This window comes from Hypomesus nipponensis, chromosome 22 (assembly GCF_054491055.1).
Source record: "Hypomesus nipponensis isolate SF chromosome 22, ASM5449105v1, whole genome shotgun sequence".
NCBI lineage: Eukaryota > Metazoa > Chordata > Actinopteri > Osmeriformes > Osmeridae > Hypomesus > Hypomesus nipponensis.
In genome coordinates, this window is record NC_140382.1 from 7,212,142 (window position 1) to 7,238,117 (window position 25,976).

Sequence of the window (25,976 nt, forward strand, 5' to 3'; positions counted from 1 at the left end):
GAATCTGCTTAGAAACAACATCCTGCTGTTCCCATGGACACAAAGAGCAGCAGGCAGACGGACAGAAATAAAGTTTGTGTGACAGACTCCACAATCTCACTAAACCTAACCCAAGTGGATGGTGGGAATCTAGCCAATTGGACAATCTGAGAGGAACAGAGGTCTGTTGTCATGGGTGCTCGGGAACCTCCTGTTATTTATACTGTTGTGATTGGCTGGTTTTCACATAGCAACTTCCTGCTCTGGAGTGTCTCAAGTCAACACCCCCCACCTCAACCCCCAGACTTCCAACTCCTTCTCTATGCTCCACCCATTCCTCCTCCCCCAACAATCACGACCCTCACCATTACAGCAAGCTTAGAGAGGAAACAGCTGATTGGCTGATCTGCTCAGCACAATGCCAGTGGTCAAGGCAAACAGGAAGCACTTCTTCCTGTGTCCAGGAAAGGGAGGGGCCAGAGCTCCACAGTGAGCAAAGAGCAAAGAGTTCTGCTCTCCACCTGTTCTCGAGCACGTCTCCGGTGCACCTCTTCTAGAACAGATAGGGCCGCCTGTTCTAGAACACAGAAGTCTACGGTGCTCTCCTAGAATATAGAAGACCCCCGTGTTCTAGAACTCATAGGTCAATGTTCCACCTGTTCTAGAACACAGAGATGTACATCACCGGTTTTCTACAGAGAACATACTTGGTGTTAACCCGACCGCCTCTCTCCCGTGGTCAAGTCCTAGTCTTCTGCTGTTTTGTTGGATGAGCCATTTCAGGAATGTGTTAGTGCTTGGCTTCCTAGAGATGTTGCTCAACACAGCTGGTCTGGGTGGTCGACACGACACACAAAAACTACACACAAATACACAATTACGCCCATAAGGTTATGTAAACACAGACAAAATGGCAGGGCAACAGGGAGACTTCTCATTAGAATATGGACATTTCCAGGTGCATGCAGCTTATTCTTTATTCTTATTTATTTATATTTGGTCTCCATATGCAATGGGTGTTATCTTTTTATATATTTTATTATATCCTGTACTAACGTAAATTCTATATATACTTCTGTTCACTTTGCTGCTGCAAAGCTCAAATTTCTCCATTGTGGGCTGAATAAAGTAATATCTTATCTTATCTTTTGATTGTCTGGTATATTTTGGCTCCACTCTCTGAGCAATACTAAAATAAACAATGCCTACTTTGTATCAACGACCACGGATGAGTGGAAGGAGCTCACCTAGCACCCCTCCAGACGACAGCACACTGTGACCTCGAGCCTCACCTAGCACCCCTCCAGACGACAGCACACTGTGACCTCGAGCCTCACCTAGCACCCCTTCAGACGACAGCACACTGTGACCTCGAGCCTCACCTAGCACCCCTCCAGACGACAGCACACTGTGACCTCGAGCCTCACCTAGCACCCCTTCAGACGACAGCACACTGTGACCTCGAGCCTCACCCAGCACCCCTTCAGACGACAGCACACTGTGACCTCGAGCCTCACCTAGCACCCCTCCAGACGACAGCACACTGTGACCTCGAGCCTCACCTAGCACCCCTCCAGACGACAGCACACTGTGACCTCGAGCCTCACCTAGCACCCCTTCAGACGACAGCACACTGTGACCCTGAGCCTCACCTAGCACCCCTTCAGACGACAGCACACTGTGACCTCGAGCCTCACCTAGCACCCCTCCAGACGACAGCACACTGTGACCTCGAGCCTCACCTAGCACCCCTCCAGACGACAGCACACTGTGACCTCGAGCCTCACCTAGCACCCCTCCAGACGACAGCACACTGTGACCTCGAGCCTCACCCAGCACCCCTTCAGACGACAGCACACTGTGACCTCGAGCCTCACCCAGCACCCCTTCAGACGACAGCACACTGTGACCCTGAGCCTCACCTAGCACCCCTTCAGACGACAGCACACTGTGACCTCGAGCAGAGACAAGCCGTCGAGCCACAGCGGGCTGGCTTTAGGGGAGGCTGTCACAAAACACATCTAGCGTCGTCTGCGAACAATGCAACTAAGACATCTCCCTCCTTCCAGTACCTCCCTCCCTCAAACCCTCCAAGCATACCTCTCTGCCTCGGGGAGGAGAGAGGCACGGCCACCTACCATTAGAGCAGTGACAAGCATCCACACAGAGATCATGTTGCAGATCTTCTTCTCATAGGGCTGTGTTGGGGAGGAATGAGCCCCAGGCTAGGACACATGGTAACAAGGCCTGTCCCTCTTGTTTCTGCAGACCCCCCTCAGCAACACGACAAAAGACAGAGAAAAGGCCCTCCAGACGGAATTCTAATGACTTTACCCAAACACACACACACACGCAAACAACGGAACGCACACACACATTTTCTCTTTTGTGACTGTTTTAAAGAATTAAACAGCACAGACAGCTGTGATGTTCAGAATTCAGATCACTCTGGAGTTTGGAGGCTAGGTCTGTGTGAAGTATGTCTACAAACACACATACACACACACACATCCAAACAGATGCATCTATGTTGCCATGGCACGTTAATAGACTAACTTTGATATGCATATGAGGAGGAGGCAGAGATGAAAGTAGGGGTGAAGCTATCCCACCTGGTTGCACACAGATTGGTTTACATCTCGTGTGTGTGTGTAGGTGTGTGTGTCCCTGCATGTGTGTGTGTTCCAGCTGGAGATTGCTGCTGTCAACTCTGTGTGTGTCTCCTCTGCCCAGTGTGTGCTTCCTGTGCTCAGTGTGTGTCTCCTGTGCTCAGTGTGTGTCTCCAGTGCCCAGTGTGTGTGTCTCGAGTGCCCAGTGTGTCCTGTATTCTCCTGTCTTCTCAGCAGGTGTCCATTGTGTCCTCTGAGCAGCTGATTCTAAGACCGTCCAGGTTACGTCAGAGACCGTTTGGGAAAACCCTAATCCTGAAGAACCAGCCAGCTGTCCTCGAACCTCAACTGGTCTCAACTGGACTCAACGTGTTCTGATTATACTGCAGCAGCCTCAAATTATTTGGATTATACGTGTTTTTCTACTGTGTTCCTTCCATCCTGAGTCAGACCCTACTGATTCTACTGGATCAGCCTCTACTCATTAGAATTGTGCTGGTTGTTTTGTGTTCGGAACTACTCTTTCTGCTTCAACTGTGTCAATCTCTACGCAGTTCTGTCTCCACTGAGAACACAAACCAGAACACGTTCTTATCACACCCCTCCAGAGCAGTGTATATATACCTGCATCCTAGCTTCACTCCAGCACTGACCATCACCCTTGTGGATCATAATAACTGGTCTTACCTGCATAATGCCTGTGAGGCAGGAAGGCAGCTCCAGTTTGTTCAGCGGCGCCAGAATCACTCCTGGTCCCCTTTACTTCCTTCACGCTCACCTCGGAGACTGGCTACCCCTACTAACCCGGACCTAAACTCAACCCTCACCATCACAACCACATGGTCAGCTGTCATGTTGACCGCATGCAGTTACCTGGGCTAGCTAACCTAGCATTTATGCCCTACTTGGGTTAGCACAGAGGCTAACTGCAACAGAAGGTTGAGGTGATCAAGTAAAAAACAATGTGATAACAATTAGCCCTAGTGATAACTGCTACATCAGCCCTATCCTAACTGTATCAGAGCATAAAAAAAGTTAGCATTAGCCTAACAACACTGAACCATAATGAGCTAGCGTCTTCAGCTCACATCCAGCTTCCTGCTGGGAGGGTCTAGCAGCTTGTTAATCACTTGCCTATTTACAGCTCTGATTAGTAGGCTTTATTTAGCCTAGTCATAGTCTTTGCACACCCTCTAGCTCCCATTAGAATCAACAGGGAGTCTGCTTTCGGTCCACAGGCTAGGAGAGGAGTTTCATCATTGATCTGCTCATGCTGCAGAGCTTTATACAATGTTATCTCACCATCTATCTGGGTCTCTAGAACAATCAATACACCTCAAGCTCCCAACACACCCTCATTACCCATCATGCACCCTACACAACTACACTGGAACACCCATCACACTAGCACCCTACACAACTAGAACACTGGAACACCCATCACTCTAGCAACCTGTACACCTAGAACACCCTGCACACTAGCTGTATAGTATGAAAACATGTCCTGTAGAACACACACAACACATCTGCATTCTGGTCCTCCTCCTCAGTCTGGAATGTGATAAGCAGAGTTCTGGAACCCTCCTCCACAGAAGTGCTGGGGGAGGCAGAGTAGGTAGCAGCAATCACCAGACACACACACACATGCATATGAGATCACACATATACACTCTCACACACACACACACACACACACACACACACACACTGTACCGATAGCTGGTGTGCATGAACCTAAAGTCCTAAACCTTTGAGGCCTCCTGATCAGGGTCTAGATGATGATGTATGGGGGACAGCAATAGACTGAGCGCTATACAGGAGGAAGACATGCCACCATCCCAGGGCTTCTGAAGGAACTGCTCAAGCAAGCAATTTGAGAAATCCAATTATCAGCTGCCTCCTTAGTGAGAAAAGAACAACAACTAGTCATGTTGAATTTTCCAGTCACTCTACTCCCCAATCCCCCCATATCCTGTCCTCTCCTGTCCTCTCCTCTCATCTTCTCAGAGTGAGAATAGCAATTCCTAGTCACGACTTGCTTGAGGGACAGTCTCCTGACTCTCAGAGTAAAAATAGACACAGCCACTCAGAATTCCTGTGATTTTCGACGTGTCAAGTCGCGGCCAGGCGGAGTACATTTAGTCATTTAGCAGACGCTCTTATCCAGAGCGTAGGAGTGGGGGAAGAGGCAGAGCAGAGGGAAACAGGGGAGAGGCAGAGTGAAGGGTCAGCAAGGCAGCCCGCAAGGCGGTCAGTCAGCAAACCAGTCAAGACTGCAGGAGTGCCTTACAGCTCGAGGACAAGCGCCATCCAATCATGCAGCCACGTCCTGGAACACTGAACAGACCAAGCCCATTGGCCAGCTGCCCTTCAGCCATGACGTCCATTGGAGGAGCTTCTATATGTATACAGTTTTACAGTAGAACAATGCCTGGAGCCTTGAGGAGAGGAACCGAGCTTGAACAAAACCCCCATCTGTTAAGTTGTCTGGATTTCCGCCACCCTTCCCTCATCCTATCCTATCCTCCTCCATCCTCCCATCTTTCTCCTCCACCCTCCCTCTTTCCTCTCCACTCTCAGTTATTACATAAACAGGGGTTCCAGGATGAGGGTGAGGTTCAGAGGAAGATAACTTGCTTCCTGTTTGATGTCCTCCACATCCTCTCTATGCCTTGGAGGGAGTGCGGGTGGAGGGGGACGGGCAGGGGGTGAGGAGGTCACTCGATTGACAGCCTATACAGATCTAGGTCTACGAAACACCCTTGACACCCACACAGACATCTCCAACCACACACCTGCCAAAAACAACATTTCTGTGGAGCTCAGGTACACACACACTAACACGCACACACACACACACACACAGACACACACACACACACACACACACACACACACACACACACACACACACACATACACACCCACGCATGCTGTATGGGTTAATATAATGATTGGTATCCATGTAAGGCAGGGTTCATTCTCTTCACCTCTACCTATATTGTTCTGTCACTCAGTCCAATGCTGTTTAAAAATATACTTTTATGTTAGATTCGTATGTAGAAATCTGCAGGACACGGTAACCTACGTAGTTATCCTAGTTGAGGTCATTAGAACATCAGTGGCACGAGCCTCCGGTGCTGCTGCACCACTGAGAACCTCCGCAGTCGGTCTGCTCGAGCTCTACTGACCTCTTTTGGACAACTCTCACAGGACGCAGTATCGCGTGTCTGTTTAAGTGGGTTAAAACCGACATGTTAATCTTATCGTTAAAGGTTAACGAATAGATTATATGTTAGTCTACATGACTATTCAGAAGAAGATGTCCACAGGTAAAACTGTCTACACTACTTTATATATATATGGTATTGTGTCATAGATATCTTTCTTAGATAACATTTTCAATTAGTAAAGCATAAAATCGACGCTGTAACTCTGCTCAAACTCCAAGTTCAGATTTACCTGTCCTATGAGCGGCGCATCAAGCTGCGGTGCAGTCAGCGTCCCACGGTCGCACTGCGCTCTCAGATGTGCAAGACAACGGTATATAACCGATTACACCAATGACTCTCGCTCGCACACTCCTGAAACAGGGACTACGCTAATAACGCAGTCGGTGTATCGGCGGACTGGAAGCAAAAGGAGACCAGACGCTTGAGCATGCAGCAGCACTTCTGGCTGGGATGACATTGAGCGTTTACGCACAACGAGCTTCCTCCGTTTCCTTCCCCCTCCCTTTCCGCGCGGACCGTCCTTCCCTCTCCCAGTGTGTCTTTCTGAAAGCACGCGCGCTGAATAATGTAGGGCTCGCGTGGTCCTGGAGGTTTCTGTCCCGTTCCAGGGCAATCAGAGAACGACCACAGTGCTCGGGTTACCGCTCTCTATTCAGCTGCGCAACAATCTGGCCCCCGTCCTGGCATTGTGTCCCTCCCCCCTCCCCTGCCCCCCTCCCGCACCGCAGGAACCCGGCGGCCAGGCCCGGTACTCAATAGTGGATGTTTAAAGCTGCGGATGGAGGCATTTTCAGGGACAATAACAAACACTGCTCAGGCTCCAGAACAATTAAGTTGCGCAACAAGAACCTAACGGCCATTAGAGGAAATATTCCCAGTGAATGGAATCCCAAATATGCAGAACGGATATTGAGACTGCACAAACCCTTGCATGAACTGGCGACATCCTGTACTTGTTGCACACCTGGCAGACACTTAACCTCCATGTTCTGTACTGTCATGACAAGGTGTGATAGTGTCTGGCCTGTAACGCCTGACGTCATGGTAACAGACTCACCATGGCTGTGTGGGGTTGTTTATAGGAAGTGGCTGCCATTGGTCTGTTTCCTGTCGTCAAGGCGTCCCCGTGGGTCTGTCCTCTACCTACGATAGAACACAGTTGTCGTCATTGTTGCCATCTTCATCATCCTCAGATTGGAGATGGGACCGAGATACACGAGGAGAGAAGTGAGGGGTTAGTGGGCTGTTTCTCTGCAGCTCTGGACCACTTCGGGAGGGAAGAGATGGGTGAGGGCAGGGCCGAGGAGAGGCCAATGGAGGAGAGGACAGAAAAAGAGGAGATAAGGAGAGGAGAGTAGACAAGAAAAAGTGGACGAGAAGAGAAAGACGAGAAAAGAAGGTAAGAGGAGAGGAGAGGGAGGAGGGAGGGAAGAGGGGAGAGGGAGGAGGTGGAGGAAGGGAAAGGACAGTAGAAAGGAAGTAGGTAGAGGTAGAAGAGGAGAGGGGGAAGGGGAGAGGAGAAATGGAGGAGACGTTTATGTGCTGACCAGACCTCTCAGTGATTAGATCAATCAATTACACCCATCCTCCAGGGTACATCTTCTGTGTGTGTGTGTGTGTGTGTGGACAGTGAGACGACAGGTGATACTGGAACACTAAGAAAACCATTCAGACCTGCCCCTGCCCCTTGACCCCTTTACACACTGACCCCTGACCCTTCTAGATACTCAATGTCTTTCAATTGGCTTTTTTGTACATTTTGGAAGCAACAGTACCCCCTCCAAGTGCCTGGGTTAGTCATTATCTCTGCTTTGTCTGTGGCATGACCCTCCAGACTGATAAAGCCCATTTACACTGTAATTCTACTGAGTGGTTACACCAAGTGATTGTACTGATGGATTCTACGGTGTCTACAGTTTTTTCTCTGCTCTCTCCGGTTGCTGGTAATCTTCAGGGGGGTCTGGCTGGGCTTGGGGCTGAGGGATTCTGGACCTGGTCTTTTTGGTTCTGGACCTTCATGTTCCTGGGTTATTCTTTCCAACGTTTTCTAGATGTAACTGAGTGGTTTGGGGTCATGCTTGGCAGGTCTAGGTCACTCTGTTTGTTTGTGAGGTGCATGATTCGATGTGGATGTATGTTGTTGTTCATGGTTCTGGGTCGTTCCGTTTGGCTGTGCATGATTTGAGATGGTCCCTTGTGTTTCTGTGTGGTTCAGAGTGTTCTTGGGGTGGTTCTGCATGATTCTGGTACATTGTTTTGGATGGTTCTGGATGGCTGTGGGTTAGGGCATGGATGGAAGCAGCCATAGTAGTAGAGGCAGGAGTGCACGGAAGAAACAAGTTGTACTAATGATGACGTGTGTATTAGTCTATGTGAGTGTGTGTGGGAATGTGTATGTATGAAGTATTCATGCATGTGTGTGTGTGAGTGTGAGTGAGTGTGTGTGTGTGTGGTTAGTGCCAGTGCAGGAATGCAGTGTGCCCAGGCAGAGGAGAGTGAGTTAGAGAGAAAGAACTGAAGCAGAGACACAGGAGGGTCGGCACAGTGAGACTGTCCTTTATTGACCAGGAGGAGCGTACAGAAGGCCTGGCACTGGTGACCGGAGAAAGAGGGGGATGAGTGAGGGCGTGAGGGAGAAGTACAGCCAGGGGATGAATCATATAAAAGGAAAAAGAGGATGGCAACAGTAAAAAAAGTACACCTCAGGTTACAAAAAATGACGGCAGATCAGAGTGGGCGAGGACAGCTGTCACATGACCCCCCGCGCTGTCATCCGGGGGGGGCTGAGATCCCACACAGCTGGTCTCTACTGGTGTCTACTGGTGTCTACTGTAGGTATGGCAGTGTGTCAGTCTGTCGCTAGCTAGTCCTTCTGGAGGTCCTAGAGCAGCGGGCCAGCTCAGGGACAGATTGAGAAGACTGAGACATCTCCAGGAGACCTATACAGAGTCCAGGTCTGCCATGCAGTGAGTTCTTCATCATCATCATCATCATCATTGACTCTCTGAGTTTCTGATGGTACAGTTAAGAGTGCACTTTGTAGATGATGTGTATATTCATGTGTGTGTGTGTGTGTGTGTGTGTATTGCAGAGCGTTGTGAACCTGCTGGTGTGACCGCTGTGGTACCTATAGTGCCTGGTGCTATGCTAGACCATTGATCCATTGTGATACTGCGTATGACCTTCTCTAAATGCCTTACGGGGTCAAACATACTAAGGATGAGATGGCTACCGCAGTAGCTATGGAAACTTGATGGCTTGATGTCTGGAGGATGTCTTCTCTGAGCTGCAGAGAGACGGGGTGGGGGGGGGGAGGAGGAGAGGGGTGAGGAGGAGGGGGGATGGGAGGAGAGGGGATAGGAGGAGAGGTGAGGAAAATAGGAGAAGGGAAGGAGGATGGTGGGAGGAAAGGAGAGGAGATGAGAGGAAAGGAGGAGGGGGAGAAAGAGGGGTTAGTAGGGAGACAGACCACAGAGCAAAGCAGTGGATGTTAGTGAATGGAAAGGTAACAGCAATTGTGGGCCAATACTACATGAACTGATACATAATCTATATATTATTGATCTAATAAATACTTACTGTCTTAATACATGTGCTTAGCACTGTTATATAGCATATTACTTTACATCCTGGTTCCACACAGGGCCTCTGACCAATTGGAGCTGCCAGAGGACCTCATCTGACTAATCAAAAAGCCAGCTGAATTGACTGTCCCCACAGTTGGCCAATCATAAAGTCAGCAGTGCTGATTGACTAGTTAAGAATGTGTGTTTGGTAGAAACTCTACATTGTTATAATGGGAGATTGTCCAGGCTAGCAGCAAACTGTCTCCTGTCTCCAACGCAACTAATTTGCCTAGAAACATATAATAACTAGGCCCATGACTCTTAGCACCATGGTAACCTCCATGTAAACTAGAGCCTAGTTAAATTGAAACCATCACCACTCAGCAGCAATTTGTTTGTGTGTGCGCATGTGTGTGTTGAGCTGGTCAAGTGGAGATTCCATTGGCAGTTGTGTTTCTCATCAACCCAGCACAGGAAGTTCTAATATAATGGCAGGAAATGGATCTCCTGGACAACCCTCGTCTTTATACTGGCCTAGACACAGCCCACACACCTCTAAGAGTGAGAGAGAGGGAGAACAAGAGAGAACTAGATTGAGAGAGGAGAAGAGAAGAACGAGAGAAAGGTAGAGAGATAAAGCAAAGGATTTCAGGGTCTCTGTGTTCACAGACGTTAATTCAATGGCCTTTCGTTTTCAAAAGCAAAATAAAACAACAACAACAAAAATCCAGTAAGGATACACCAGCTTGGTTGAAATAAATCTCTAACGCTATAGGAAGATCAACAAAGCACAAAACTAAGACAAGGGCTCCATGGCAACACCCCTGAGGTGGGAGGAGTCACCGAGAACATGGGAGGGGTTTAGATACAGAGCTGGTCAGTGGTTAACTGGTCTGGGTGGATTTTGGGGTCAGAGCAGAGGTCAGAACTGCCTTTCTGTTTGTCTGTTTGTCTGTCTGTCTATCTGTCTGAATGGACAAGGGGTTCAGTAAGGCCACTATCCTGTAAGAAGCACTTTGAATCAATGACAACCTGAACCTGACTACTATTTGCTGTCTCTGGGTGAATCTTCAACAATTAATCCCAAGTAACTAGTTAGTGACTAGCTGGTGCCGTTCTGACCCCTCTTTGTCTGGCTAATCTGACCAGTAACTAGGTAACCAGGGGTCCTCTGAAAGGGCTGGATCTGAGAGGAGAAAGAGGGGTGACGTCATGGGGTCAAAGGTGAGCCAAAGAGGTTACATCATCAGTTCAAAGGGCAGGAGAGAGAGAGTGTGTGTAGCCAAGGTCCAGAGGCGGGGATTCTGTTAGTAACCAGGGAGGGAGGGGCTTAGTGAGCGCGCTCCAGAAACAGAAAGAGTTGTGGGTAGGAGAGAGAAGGTCAGCTGACCAGGTCACATGACCGCGCAGCACTGGCAGCGTTTTTTCTTGTCTATACCTGGAGGGGGAGGGGCATCCAGGGGCGAGGAGGGGTCGCGACCCTCGGAAGACAGTTCCGTGGTGGTGTCGGAGAGCGGCCGGCCGGACACCAGGTCGGCGGCGTTGCCGTCGACGGCGGAGACGTCCGTCACGGTCTTCTCCCTCAGCGACTTCTCGTCGTCCTCGTCGATCAGGACTATCTCCGCCTTGATGGTTCCGTCGAAGCCCAGCAGACGCCTCCCCTCGTCCTCCTGCACGCTCTGGTAGCCCATGAACACCATGGTAACAGGCTGCTCCACACTGGCTGTCGGAACACCCAGCACCTCCCCCTCCAGAGGCTCGCTCCTGACTGGCTGGGACACCACCGCAGGGGGCGGGGCTCCCAGCCTGGCCTCCCGTTGGACAGTCTGCTCCCTGGGCGTGTGATCAGTGGGGATGGGAGGCGGGGCGATGGAGGGGGCGGTGCTGTCGGGGTTGCCTGGGGTGACGGTGACCTGGCCCTCTCCCCGAGTAGTGGGCTGGCCCACACGCTGCATCAGCTGGTCCACCTGGGCGGAGCTCCAGGCCTGCACGCCGTTCTCCAGTGTGGTTCCTCCCCCGGAGCGGACCTCGTAGACCACCTTACGGCCGTCGTCGAACACCTTGACGCCGCGGGACGGCACCTGGTCTGGGCTCACGGCCTCCGCAGAGAGGATCCGTGTGTCGCCAGTCCGACGGTCCTTCTCCACGTTGATCTCCATGGCGAACATTGCTACTCACACACACACACACACACACAAACAAACAGACATAAATGCACGTCAATGCACACAGGGAAACACAGCGTCAAGAGTCAAGTGTGTACAACAGTCAACAGAGTAAAACTCAAACACTTCAACAGCTGGAATCAACAGATTCACACATTGCACAGAACATGGGTCTAGCTCTACAGAACAGACTCTGTAGGTCCTCGAACACGAAGAACAGCTAAACTACCCTTCTGAGAAGGTGATATGCATGTGTGTGTATGATATACATGCTCGTGTGTATTGGTAATGTGTGTGAAGTGCGTACACGTGTATGTGTGTAGTTGTTTGGCTCCTGTGTACCACATCACCATGAGGCCCCTTAGTCTAGGTAATCTCATTAGCTATACTGGCTTTGGTCCAAAACTAGCAAACCCCCGCCCCTCCCTCACCTCCTCCCCAACCACCCAGGACCTACCAGGCTTCTTTGGAGGCTGGCTCTCCCCAGCGGAGTGTGTGTCTGGCAGGCTGGGGCTGAGAGAAATCCTGGGGCTCTGGTTCTCGCCGCGTACCGCATCTGACAGGAACCAGGGATAGAGGGGACGTCTCACACCAGTCCAACACACAGCAGGCCCCTCCCTCCCTCGCTCCCTCGCTGCAGCCACACACGCCACACACGTCGACACACACACACACACACCCCCACACACAAACACCCCTCCTTCTGGAGCACTGCTTATGCAGCAGAAGCGGTGTGCGCGCATGTGTGTGTGTTAGCGCGTGTGCGTGTATGAGAGTGTGTCTGTGTTTGTGTGTGCGTATGAGCAGGTGTGTGTGCGCATGTGTGTGTGTTAGCGTGTGCGTGTGTGTGAAAGATGTGTGCGTACGAGCATGTGTGTGTGTTACCGAGTGTGTGTGAGAGAGAGTATGTGTGAGAGAGTGTGTGTGTGTGTGTGTGTGAAAGTGTGTGCGTATGAGCATGTGTGTGAGTGCATTAGTGTCAAACAAAGCATGCCGGGGGCCAGGGCTTCCTGGTGAATAGGTGGATCAGAGCATGCTGCAGAGTCATGGCCTTGTGTGTGGGGCTCAATAGTCTCGCTGAGACAGGGGGGAAAGCAGCCAGCGGCCCAACACACACACACACACACACAAACACACACACAGGGGGACCCCTCTGGTCCACAATGATTGGTGGCAATGGAGTTGGGTCGCTCGAAGGTTGCAGGGGGGTCGGGGGTAAACACACGCAGATTGGACATGGAGACCTGTGGAGTTCTGTGGCTATTACATTTAGTCCTGTTACATCTACATGTTAGATACCAGGTGGATAGAGACAGGTGGTGTTACCTCCATCCTGGTACTGTAGACTCTGGAAAGAGGATAAAGGGAGATGGACCGGGGGAGAGGAGAGAAAGAATGTGGCAGAGAAACAGAGAGAGATAGTGAATTTTTATTGATTTACAGTACTACAATTTTCCCCTTCCCCTGTGAAGCTGCTTTCAGATACACTGCACGCGTCTGTCTCGAAATGTCAATGACAGAATATTCAAACATGGAAGGTTCTAGTACCTTCTGCAGGTCCTCAATGGACCGCTCAGTCTCCCTCAGACGCTCTCGGAGAACCTGTTCCTTAGCAGAGATCTGGGACTCCTCGTTCTCCAGCAGCTCGATCTCTGATTCCAGTCTGGAACGGCAGAACATTAAGGTCAGGTTCCGTTGGTCCATTAGAAACATCATCATGTCCCCAGGAACATCACTGTGACCCAGCGTACATCACTGTGACCACAGGAACATCACTGTGAACCTGGGAACACCCTCATGACCCCAGGAACAGTTTGGGAGTACGAGTTTTTATTAAAACTGATACCCTTTCTGGTATACAAGTCCTAAACAAATGTCACACATAAACACACACACACACATGCACGCTCGCATGCACGCATTCCATCTGTCCCTGAGGACTGGGGGTTTGGGTTATTTTGAATGCTGGCAGCCAATCAGGAAGCAGCATTGTGCCTCCTCCCTGGTCTATTTCCTGTCATTGTTATGAGTATAGAGGTTTCATGATCAGCAGGAGCCTTCCCACCACACACACACACACACACACACACACACACACACACACACACACACACACACACACACACACAGCTGTATAGTCGGAGGTGGTCTCAGTTGTTATCTGACTTGGTTGTGGTGGCTGGAGGTCTGCGGCTGGCTGGAGCTGAGGCTGCTGGGTGTCGTGACCCCTGACCCCTCTGGTGTGGAGGGGGCGGGGTGGGGCTGGACTGTATTATTACAATCATTATGATCAAAATCATCACTTCCATCCTGATCTTCTCAATCCTCTCCTCTCCAATGCCCACTCCCTCATATATCTCCTTAAGAAAACACATCATACGCCTCTGTTCCTCAACTCTGTCATCCTGACCCTCTTCCATCAGTCTCCTTTCTCTCCTCCTCTCTAAACTCGACCTCCTTACGCTCTCTGACTTCCTGTCTCTGATGCCCTCTGCTGGTTAAACTGTAGCTCTACAGCAAGTCTCTAAGTGCTTGGCAGAGTAGGGTGACATACACTTTGACTCACTGGTAGAATGTGGGTACTTTAATCACAACTTCCTTTTTCCATAACGGTCTGTGTGTGTGTTTATGCGTCAAAGTGTGTGTGTGTTGTGTGGCGATGACATCACGCTGGCCCCTGCCCACTTCCCAATTTCCATTCTAACTTTCCTACTTCCTGTCTGGCAATGTCATTATCTCCGTGGCAACCTGTTGGCAGTTGCCATCTTGTCCTACAGGGAACCAGCACATCGACCAATCACAACCAATGTAGGATTGGTGTGTCTGTGTATGTGTGTTTGTCCTCAAGAGAAGTTTGGCACAGTGGAACATCCTGTCCTAAGACTTTACAGATGTCCTAACATGACACGGGGTTAGGCAAACACACACACTCACTCTGCTTATATACACACCAAAGTAAGCGTCTGTCACAAACCACTGACCCTCCTGCCTGTCTGTCTGATGGTGGCCCTATACTCAGTTCAGCAGAGCTGTCCATATATGGCTCTGTATTCTGGACCATTCTCAAGGAGATACCAGACACACGGTAAGACTCCAGAGCAGAAGTGGGTGTGTGTGTTGGGTCCATGACAGTCACTATCAGCAGTGGAAAGTAGTGTCCTGTTATTTAAGTGTCTCTGTTAGTCAGGGTGCAAATATAGATAGACACACCCACATTCTCACTCCAACACACACACACACACACACATGCATGCTTACACCCTAACCCATCAGCAGAATGGCCTGCTTCAGTCAAAGATCACTTTTCAATGGGGGCTGTGTTTCCATAGAAACAGACTGAAGCCTTTCGAGCTGTCTAAATGTTATTGCTGACGAGTGATACGGTTGGAGTGGAACAGGGTTCCTTTTATAGTGACGTGTGCGTGTGTATGTATGTGTCTTACTATGTGAGCTTGATGTGTGGCGTTGGTGAAGAGACTCAAGTGTGCTTGGGAGAACCGGATGTCAAGACTTCAAATTTCATTCAACCCAGTGTACTAAAACCATGTCCCCTACCCTCCTCTCCTCTCTTCCAGTGACCTCATGTTCCTGTCATTGGAGCCTCCATCTGAGCAACAACAATGCATCATGGGAATCAGGAAGCTCCTCCCGAGAATAAAAACACGACGCCAGATTAACCTCCCTCCCTCCCTCCCTCCCTCCCTCCCTCCCTCCCTCCCTCCCTCCCTCCCTCCCTCCCTCCCTCCCTCCCTCCCTCCCTCCCTCCCTCCCTCCCTCCCTCCCTCCCTCCCTCCCTCCCTCCCTCCCTCCCTCCCTCCCTCCCTCCCTCCCTCCCTCCCTCCCTCCCTCCCTCCCTCCCTCCCTCCCTCCCTCCTTCCGTCCCCTGTGTGTGTACCTGTGAATGGTGTCCTCCAGGGTCTTCCCCTTGTCTTCATCTTGCTGCAGCTGTCTCCTCCGGCCTTCCTCCTCATCCTCTGACCCAGAGGGCGTTCCCTGGAGCAGCCAGCGTTCCCTCATGGCCTTCGACTGGAGCAGAGGACAGAGTCACACACATGTATACACACACACACACACACACACATATAGACCTGTTCTGGCCTTCGACTGGAGCAGAGGACAAAGTCACACACAAACCTCACATACACACGCCTCTCTCACACGCATTTGTGACAAAGAACTACCGATTTGACAGTACTTCATTAAAGTAAATATGTGATACTGGAATTGGGATTCTGTGCCTCTTCTGTCAGCATTAAATGAACACACACCACAAATAGCTATGGCTGCTTTTAGAAGTGTGTGTTTGTGTGTGTCTAGAGAAGGAGCTTGTAAAGAAGCAGGAATGTGATGAAGTATTTAACAAGATGGTGTTGGAATGTGGAGGGGGAGCAAGTGTGTTTGTCTCTGTGTGTTTTCTTATATGTGTGCGCGTGTGTGCGCGCGCGCGCGTGTGTGTGCATGTGCGTGTGTGCATGTGCGTGCGTGTGTGTGTGTGTGTGCATGTGCGTGTGTGCATGTGCGTGTGTGCGTGTGTGTGTGCATGTGCGTGTGTGTGTGTGTGCATGTGCGTGTGTGTGTGTGCATGTGCGTGTGTGCATGTGTGTGTGTGTGTGCATGTGCATGTGCATGTGCGTGTGTGTGTGTGTGTGCATGTGCATGTGTGTGTGTGTGTGTGCATGTGCGTGTGTGTGTGTGTGTGTGTGCATGTGCATGTGTGTGTGTGTGTGTGTGCATGTGCATGTGTGTGTGTGTGCGTGTGTGTGTGTGTGTGTGTGCATGTGTGTGTGTGTGTGTGTGTGCATGTGCATGTGTGTGTGTGTGCGTGTGTGTGTGTGTGTGTGTGCATGTGTGTGTGTGTGTACAGTATTCATGCGCTCCAGACACACAGGCCAGGCAGGGTGTGGCCTCACATGATCCTGCTATTAAAACACACTGGACACCATCTAACCACTTAGATCTACCCTCCCAAGGAAGCTCTATCCTATTCTGTCCTGTGCTACTCTAATATTCTCGGGACTTTTCTTGAATAGGTGGTAATGTAATATCTGTATTTGCATTATGACGCCGTAAAAGTGAAGGTGCCTATGGTGAGAAGGGGCAGTGTTCAGTTGACAGGGAGTGTGTGACCATGTGAGCCATCCGGCTGTCGAGCTGGTCTCTCCTCTGAGAACAGCCTCTGTTGACCCAGTCTCTCCTCTGAGAACAGTCTCTGTGACTCTCTACTCCATCCACTCACGGTAAAGTAACTCAAACGATACTCTTAAGTAAACATCCCATTTCCTGCTGGAATCTCTCACACCCACTCTGTCTGTCTCTCTCTCTCTCTCTCTCTCTCTCTCTCTCTCTCTCTCTCTTTCTCTATACCTCCTCCTCCACCTCTGTATTTAGCATGCTACTCTTTGTGTTCAAATCTTTCTCACTCTGCTGCTTCTGTAGATTCTGCCAGCCTCCAAGTACTTATCTTACGTGTGTGTGTGTGTGTGTGTGTGTGTATGTGTGTGCAAGGCTGTGGAGAGAGGAGCAGACTCATCTGGCTGCTGTCAGAACACACAGCACACAAATGTATGAATATTTATGCCTATGTGACCTTTAACGCTGCACATGACCTCTTATCATCCACACGCACACACACACACACACACACACAAACACACACACACACACACACACACACACTGTCAGATGTGTGTGTACCTTGAGGTGTTGCAGCTGAAGCACCAGGTCCTCCAGCTGACCTCTCTTGTCCTCGATCTCTGCTTGGCGCTTCCGTTTCTCCTGAAAAACAAACAAACACACAAACATACCCCCCCACACCGTTTACTTTCTCAGAGGAAGAGAAGGACAGAGGGATGGGGGATGAGGGGAGATGGAGAGGGAGAGAAGGGGCGTGGCATTGGGGATGAGGAGAGAGGGCGAGGGGGACAGAGGAATGGGGGAGCGGAGAGATGGAGAGGGAGAATGGAGCGAGGACTGATGACGGAGGGAAGGGCAACAGGGCAGGGAGGGTTAGGGTCAGCAGAGAGGACCTTGGGAAAAGCAGAAAGGAATAGAGGAAGAGATGGAGGAGGGTGGTTAGAGAGAGGGGGACGCAGGGAGGAGAGGAGAGGGGAGCAGAGAGATAAGGCAAAAGAGGACAGAAACAAAGGAGGGGAGGAGAGGAGGAGACGAGGAGACGAGGGGGGGAGGAGAGGAGGAGAGGAGGAGACGAGGGGGGGAGGAGAGGAGGAGAGGAGGAGACGAGGAGACGAGGGGGGAGGAGAGGAGGAGAGGAGGAGAGGAGGAGATGAGGGGGGAGGAGAGGAGGAGACGAGGGGGGGAGGAGAGGAGGAGAGGAGGAGAGGAGGAGAGGAGGAGACGAGGGGGGGAGGAGAGGAGGAGAGGAGGAGAGGAGGAGAGGAGGAGACGAGGGGGGGAGGAGAGGAGGAGAGGAGGAGAGGAGGAGAGGAGGAGAGGGTGATGATGTTTAGGCATCAGAGTCACATGGAGCCTGCTGATATGAAACAGATGGATCACCATGGGAACGCTGAACATGGTTACTTCCTATTCCTATATATAACTGAGGAAAGCCCCTTGAAGTACGTCAGTGTTTCACACAAACACACGCACACACAAATGCACACGCACACAGACATACACATACATACACAACAGAACGACAGAGCAACCATCTCCCACATGCTTACACACACACACACACACACACACACACACACACAAACACACACACACACACACACACACCCTTAGCAGTTCCCATGGCCTTGTTGGTCAGAGGGAGTATGGCTTCCAGATGTTTGTGACTGTGGAGAACATGTGGTAACAAAAAAAAGTGAATTTACACACACACAAACAAACACACATCCACACAGACACATACACATGAACACACACGTACTTCTTTGAAGATGTTTGATCTTTGTAGATAAATTGCTTTCGTGCCAAGGAAACATGGTTTCCACAAATCATTTGTCAACAGTCCTTTCTGTACAATGTTCCCTCTCCTCTCGTCCCCTCCACTATCCTCTCATCACACATAGACACACACAAACACACATTCACACACATGCATCTCCCTTCTGCCTCCCCCCACCCCCACCCCCACCCCCACCCCCACCCCCACTCCCCCCCCACACACACGCACGCACATGCTCAGACCCTGACATCACGCCTACAACACCCTGCTCCAATACAGCAGGCCAGCTCCAGCTGTCTCCACACAGAGAGGGGAATGAGAGACATAGAGGAGAGGAGGGTGAGGGGAGAGCGGAGAGTGGAGTCATTCATACAGACAGGGCTGCTTCAGGCAGACAACTGTCCACACACACACACCACACACATAGCTGGACACACAAAGCCCTCACTGCACAGACCCTTGTCCATAGTGATGTCTAGACTGAGACTTGCCACCAAGGCCCTCTCTCACATGCATGTTACTATGCAGATATTCGGCTGACAACACGGCTTCTACATGCCAACAGAGGATTAGAACTCAAACTGCAAACAGAGCGTCTGGCGTGGAGTGAACGTGCTGTGCCAGCTCCTGGGTTTGACCCAGACCACTACAACACTTCCCCAGCAGCATCAAGACACCTACACCCTGGCCCCCATGTTAGCTACTATGGAAGCCAGACCAGGGAGAACACTGTAAACACTGACACAGAGTTCCTCTCTCTCTCTCTCTCTCTCTCTCTCTCTCTCTCTCTCTCTCTCTCTCTCTCTCTCTCTCTCTCTCTCTCTCTCTCTCTCTCTCTTTCTCTCTCTCTCTTTGTCTCCCCTTCCTTCTCCATAGGGCTGGTCATGGATCTTCACCCGATGTCCTCTGCAGCCATGGGATCTTAGATCTAATACTGTTCCTCAAGAGCAGGCCAGGAAGTTCCTGTACAGAGTCACAGTCCCATCCTCAGGAGGAACACACACCCCCAGAGACAAATATGCTCACATTCCTGATGACACGACCTCCCCCACTCTCTCTGGCCCTCTCTTTTCTTCTCTCTTGCATGCACAAACATCCTGTATTGGCCATGGTGATACCATGGATTAATCATTTGTGTGCACTTTCGTACCTGTGAGTATGTGTGTTAGTATGTGTGTGTGTGTGTGTGTGTGTGTGTGGCAGTGTATGTGTGTGTGCTAAGAAAGTCAGGAGACAGAGAAGCTCATTCAGCAGTTTCAGTAGGACTGATTCATGGCAGATGCACCTATGTTAGACACATTAGACACACACACACACACACACATTCTGACACACACATGCTGAAACACACACTCGGCTGTCCCCTGGTTCTGATTAGTCAGAGTCAGAGCCAGAGTTGAAAACAAACACACACACACACACACACGTACACCCACAGAGGCCAGAGAAGCCAGTAAAAGCTTGTTTCATTAGCCAGTGTGGAGGTGATGAAGGCGTCCCTGCCACTGCCACAGCAGGTATGGAGGTGCTCCACATGGCTGTGTGGAGATCAGAAGCCCTGGGGACATCACCAGAGGCTCCATGTGGCTCCAGTTAAACTGGGGACCCCAACAGGAGCCTCATTCCTCCCTGCCTCACGGGCTCCAGCTTACTGCTGCTTTGTGTTTACTATCTCTGTTTACCACTGCTGTTGACTCCGTATGCACTCCTCATTTGCTCCCAGTGGAGACATGTAAGCGGGTGGACAAACTAACAGATGGACAGGAATGCGCCAGTCATTCACCAGGTCAACTTCTGTCATTCACTCAGTTATCCATTCAGTCGTTTGTTGTGTGATTGCTCCAGTCATTTACCCAGGTATGGATGTCAATGCTGACATCCATACCTGGGTAACTAAGCTAACGCTAACCCTTCAGGCCGTTATCTACCACACAGCTGCCCTCCTCCCTCCTGTCTCCCACACGACTGTTTGTGTGGTTCCCAGTTTAGAGTCCACTTGACCAGCATTCCTGCCACCCTAACCCCCTTGTGCCCCACCACCCACGTCCACACCCCGCCCCGCCCCCTAAACTATGCTAGGCAGCCGAGAGGAGAGGAGGGAGCTAGGACAGCTGCTGCTAAACTTAGACCTAACATAACGCTTAACCCTCACCCTTCCCCGCCCCCGACCTTCCAACTCCCCAATAGCCCCAATATTTTTGACCTTACAAAGCAGCCCCATCCCCAGTACCCCAAACTCCAACCTCCATCCAGTCCCAATTGCCAGATCTCCAACCCAACCACAGCCCCAAAGCTCATGCCCAACCTTGGTCAAGCTCAACTCCACCCAACCCCCTGTATGCCTTCCACTACTACGCCCAGTCCTGCAGCTAGTTCATACTGCAGCCAAGACGGGATCAATCTGGTGGGTGAGGAGAGAGGATGCGTGGAGGGTGAGGGAGGAGAGAGGGGGATGAGGGATGGGGACTGAGAGAGGGGGGATGAGCACTGAGGTCATCTGTGTAAACAAGCCTGTATGTTCTGTTCAAACACACACACACACACGCTCACACCTATGCACACATACACATCATCTTTCTCTCCCCTCCTAATACACAGTGGTAGCCCAGCCCAGGCTTGTATCAAACCCTGTTATTCTGTAGCGGCTAATCCTGGGTTTGGTCCAGATTCACAGAACCACCAACAATACTGACCACCGGGCCAACTGCAGAACTGCTGCAGATTCTCCAGATAGCTCCAGTAGTGCATCATGAGAAACCTGGGAACACGCTGCTCTGTGATTATGTGCTAATTATATGGTAATTACATGTCTGGATTTAACAAGATGACATCCAAACCGTTTACTAATCCCACCAATGAGTCTCTCTGTGACTGTGGACTGGTGGGGTTACCAGCTTCCTATGTCTAGGCAGGACAATCACTGGATCTCCATGGAACACCAGCATGCCTGGCAGCCGGAAAGGATCATTCAATTCATGTAAATAACCTGGGTCATCAAGAACAATTAGAGCAGGTCTGGCCAGGAGAAGATGTTTACAAACCTGGCTCAACTCAGAAAACCTAGCAGCACAGGGGGAGGGTTCAAACTGACTCAAGACAGACGATGGTTTCACCCAATAGCAACACAGAATAGAAACTATAACTAAACCAGGACAGAGAACACTGCCAACACAGGACAGAGAACATTAATAGTATTATTCAATATTAATAATTCTATCATTTAGCATTCACTGCGATTTAAATCTGCAACCTCTTGATCTGCAACCAAATGCTCTATCATTGAGCTACACCAATATTCAACCAAGATAGGTAAGTACAACTAACCCAGAGTAGAGAATACAACCAATCCAGGATAGAGGCTCACATCACCAAGGACTAACTCAGAACAGGATGAGAATCAAGGTCAAAGGGTTATGGGAACACTGATCCAGTAGTTTCCAGTCTGCATGTGAAATCTGTGGAAGAGTCTAAATGACAGTGAAGACATTAATTACATTAACCTCCATCTTCAAACAGTGCTTATTGCTGCTAAGTAATGCTAGTGGCTATCAGCCCTGCTAATATGTGCTAACTCCTGCTAATCCTATGGCTGCTAAGTGATGCTAACTTCTTTTAGCAACCCACACAAAATGCTGCATTATTTATGATGGGGGTGATGAAGATGGAAACCATAACGTTCCATTATTGATGTTGTAATTAGCCTGTTTGGGAGTGGAGGGCTGCAGTGTCTGTGTGTGTGTGCAGAGGGGTCCGATGCTGGAGGACCCCTTGCAGGGTGGTGCATCGCTCTCAACCCTAATGACATCATCTCACGCCTCAGCTGTGCCAGAGGGTCTGACTGCTGTCTGGCTGAGAGCTCAGGCACAACGACTCGATCAATCTTGAATCATCCTCGTACTCATTCATGTTCCATGGGTGTGACTTCCTGGTTCCTGTGTGGGACATCACTGATAGCCAAGGAAACATCAAGGGAAACACACGTGCCTCATGCTGTTGTTCTGGGCTTCGAATGGGAAGTTATAATGGCTCTGGTGCTTCCTCATTTACGGTTGCTTCATTTTCAGTCACAGCAGGGGGCGTGGCCTATGAGTGAAGGGAACTAGGAGAGGAGATCGGTGGAATATGGTGCAGAACAATCAAATATCTTACAATATCCAAGTGTCCAGAGAGTACATTTAGTACTCATGTGCTACTCTGGCAGCCCAGGCTTCTCTGGGATGGTGTCCTTGGTGTCCCTAATGTAAATATGGCAGCTATAATTCAGCTGGAATCTGCTGGCTGGGGAACAGAGACCTGTGTGAGTGTAATACAACTGTGCAGTCCAGCTCATTTCTTGGGGGTCTGTGTTTGATGGCTCAACATAACAGGTTCTCAGGGTATCACCAGTCACATGCCAGTCTGTGCCAGATACCAGGTGCCCTGCTGCACTTGACTGGTGCTTGAGGCTCCAGAACCTCCTTTCCCTGGGTTCTTTTGTTCTAAGTTTTAAAGTTCATGTTCCATATTTCACGTTCTGTGGCTCAGATGGAACAGGCCATTAGTTAGGTTAATCACTTGCCTGTAATTCCAGCACCAGTCTGCTCCAGAACAGCTCACCTCAGCCAGCTATAATTCACAGCAGTAATAAGATCTACATCTTTTATGCATACAGAGCTGTCTCCTTACTCTGCCATGTTTCATGTCTCCCGCCTCCTCACCTCCTCCCCTGTCTCCTTTCTTGTCTCCTACCCCCTTTCTTCCCCCCTGTCTCCTCCACTTGACTGTGGATAACTACAGCAGTGTTATCTGAACCTCCCCTTCTCCTTCAACAGCCACAGCTGGATAGGCACAGGGATGAATACGGCTGAATGTTCCTGAACACTTCACATCAGTAAACATTCTGAAACATTGGTGTAGACTCATGATCATAATTGAAACAAACCTTTCTAAACTTCAATGAAGGTTCTGGAACATTAGCGAACACTCGCTGTTTCTTCACATTCCATTTGTGACCACTTTGGAACGGTTAACGTTCTGGAACACAACTTGCCAGCATGGAGGGGAATGAACTTTGGCTAGCTGGATCTCAAAAAGTGTTTACTCTTCTCCATAGTCAACAGTGTGTCCACCATGTTGGTATCACATACAGTAAATACTCCCTGCCAGGCAAGGCTGCCATGTTACAACGTGGCCAAAATAGTTTTCCATCTGTCGCTGCACTCTACTCTACTTGCGTGCATGTTTGTGTTCCTGTGTGTGTGTTTCTATCCCTGTGTATGTGTGTGTGTGTGTTGTGCGTGTGCATGCTGTGGTTCCTGCTGGCGCCAAATTTAGTCCCCCTCAATCCGTCACTTGTCTAACGGCAGTTTTTCGTGCTCCTGTCAGAACCTTGGGACGTTCTCGAGGTGTTCAGGGGTTCATCTATGCTGGCTTCCATCCTGACCAACCCACAACCGACCCAGCAGAGACCAAGGAGCTACGAGTCTCCTGGTCCCTTTTAGAAAACCGTTGCGCCTCAATCTCACGGCACATCTGGAAACTTCTCCCCTGTTTTCCACAGTTCCCTGCTAACAGCTCCCCTCTGAGCAGAGGCACACACAGCAACGGCAGCACAGCGAGTGCGGGAAACGAAGGGGAGAGAGACACACCAAAAGAGAGAGAGAAAGAGAGCGAGAGAGGGAGTGACTGAAAGAAATGTAGACATACAGTATGAGACAGAGTATAAGTGTGTATGAGATACAGATTCAAAGAAAGAGTGAGGGAGAGTGATTGAGCGGGTATGAGGGCAGAGAGTCGTCTATGAGACAAGTTAGTGTCCATGAGAACAGATGTGTGTAGGAGAGAGACAGAACGAGAGAGATATGAAGAGAGACACTGAGAGGCAGAGAGAGAGAGAGAGAGAGAGAGAGAGAGAGAGAGAGAGAGAGAGAGAGAGAGAGAGAGAGAGAGAGAGAGAGAGAGAGAGAGAGCAGAGAGAGAGAGAGAGAGAGAGAGAGAGAGAGAGAGAGAGAGAGAGAGAGAGAGAGAGAGAGAGAGAGAGAGAGAGAGAGAGAGAAAGAAAGAAAGAAAGAAAGAGAGTCACAGAGCTAGACAGTAAGAACGGGACTTACCGCCAGGGCTTGCAGTCTCTCCTTGTGCAGCTGAGCCTCAGCCATTCTGTGGGGGACAGGGGAGAGAGGTGAGACACGAAGGAGAGACAACTCTGTCCCGTCTGCCTGGGGCTGGGAGGGAGGGAGGGAAGGAGGGAGGGAGAAGAGAGAGAAGAGAGAGAAGAAAGGGAGCGAGCGAAGGAGAGACCCGGCAGTGAGGGTGGTCTGTAGTAATCCAGTCAAAGTGCGGAGCGCGTGCTGAAATCTTTCTCATTCACTGGCCATGTGCCTCAACTAAGCCTGTCTGCCTGTCTGCCCACTCTCTCTCTCTCTCTCTCTCTCTCTCTCTCTCTCTCTCTCTCTTCCTACAGCCTCTCACCCCCCCTCCCTCCCTTTTAGGCACAGCCATGTATGTGCAGAGCAGCTGAGAACGGGGAGGAGGAAGAGAGGGGGGAGCAGCTGAGAGGAGTGGAGGGAGGGGAGCAGGGGGGGGGGGGAAGGAGTAGGGGAGAGGGGGGGAGGGGAGAATGGAGGGAACAGGAGGGAGACATATTTTACTCTGACATGTGAACGTTCAGGCACGGAGCTTCTGCAGCTGAACTGGACTATAGTGTGTGTTCTCAGACACAGTAGACCAGAAGGTATGTGTGTGTGTGATTCCCACAGGATGATTGGGGTAGATTAGTGATGCAGAACATCAGCAGTGTAGATTCTAGAGCAGAGCATGAACCACTGCGGAACACAGTGTCAGCAGAACACTGCCCTGATTCCACGTTTCACCTTTAAACACGCACACACACACACACACACACACACACACACACATGCATGCACACCAGACACAGAGACCGCTCTTCCTCTTCCTCCTCACCTCCTCTCCCTGTTACCTCTCCTCACCTCTTCTCCCTGTTACATCTCCTCACCTCCTCTCCCTGTTACCTCTCCTCACCTCCTCTCCCTGTTACCTCTCCTCACCTCCTCTCCCTGTTACCTCTCCTCACCTCCTCTCCCTGTTACCTCTCCTCACCTCCTCTCCCTGTTACCTCTCCTCACCTCCTCTCCATGTTACCTCTCCTCACCTCCTCTCCCTGTTACCTCTCCTCACCTCCTCTCCCTGTTACCTCTCCTCACCTCCTCTCCCTGTTACCTCTCCTCACCTCCTCTCCCTGTTACCTCTCCTCACCTCCTCTCCCTGTTACCTCTCCTCACCTCCTCTCCCTGTTACCTCTCCTCACCTCCTCTCCCTGTTACCTCTCCTCACCTCCTCTCCCTGTTACCTCTCCTCACCTCTCCCAGTTCCCTCTCCTCACCTCCTCTCCCTGTTCTGCAGAGGGGGCCTAAAAGTCCTTATATGGATAACAGCAGCAGCAGTCTGCAGGGGGAATCTCAGGGGAATTCAATAGAATGCACTGAAGCTGGCCTTACCGTAGCACTGGAGCCTGC

At 50.5% G+C, this 25,976-nt stretch overlaps 1 protein-coding gene across 2 annotated transcripts in view; it reads right to left on the bottom strand.

Annotated features, from left to right (window-relative positions):
• Nucleotides 1–24,850, bottom strand: part of palm2akap2 (PALM2 and AKAP2 fusion) — a 36,099-nt gene extending 11,249 nt beyond the window's left edge. For both annotated transcript variants that reach the window (XM_084686370.1, XM_084686369.1), the window contains exons 1-8: nucleotides 24,555–24,850; nucleotides 17,247–17,327; nucleotides 15,448–15,578; nucleotides 13,101–13,215; nucleotides 12,879–12,900; nucleotides 12,010–12,108; nucleotides 10,826–11,557; nucleotides 6,879–6,964 (exon numbers count right to left, since the gene is read on the bottom strand). In XM_084686370.1, coding sequence (XP_084542496.1) covers nucleotides 6,879–6,964; nucleotides 10,826–11,557; nucleotides 12,010–12,108; nucleotides 12,879–12,900; nucleotides 13,101–13,215; nucleotides 15,448–15,578; nucleotides 17,247–17,327; nucleotides 24,555–24,599 — 1,311 coding nt within the window. In that variant the 5' untranslated portion in view covers nucleotides 24,600–24,850. The remainder of the gene's footprint in view (nucleotides 1–6,878; nucleotides 6,965–10,825; nucleotides 11,558–12,009; nucleotides 12,109–12,878; nucleotides 12,901–13,100; nucleotides 13,216–15,447; nucleotides 15,579–17,246; nucleotides 17,328–24,554) is intronic.
• Nucleotides 24,851–25,976: the final 1,126 nt, after the last annotated feature.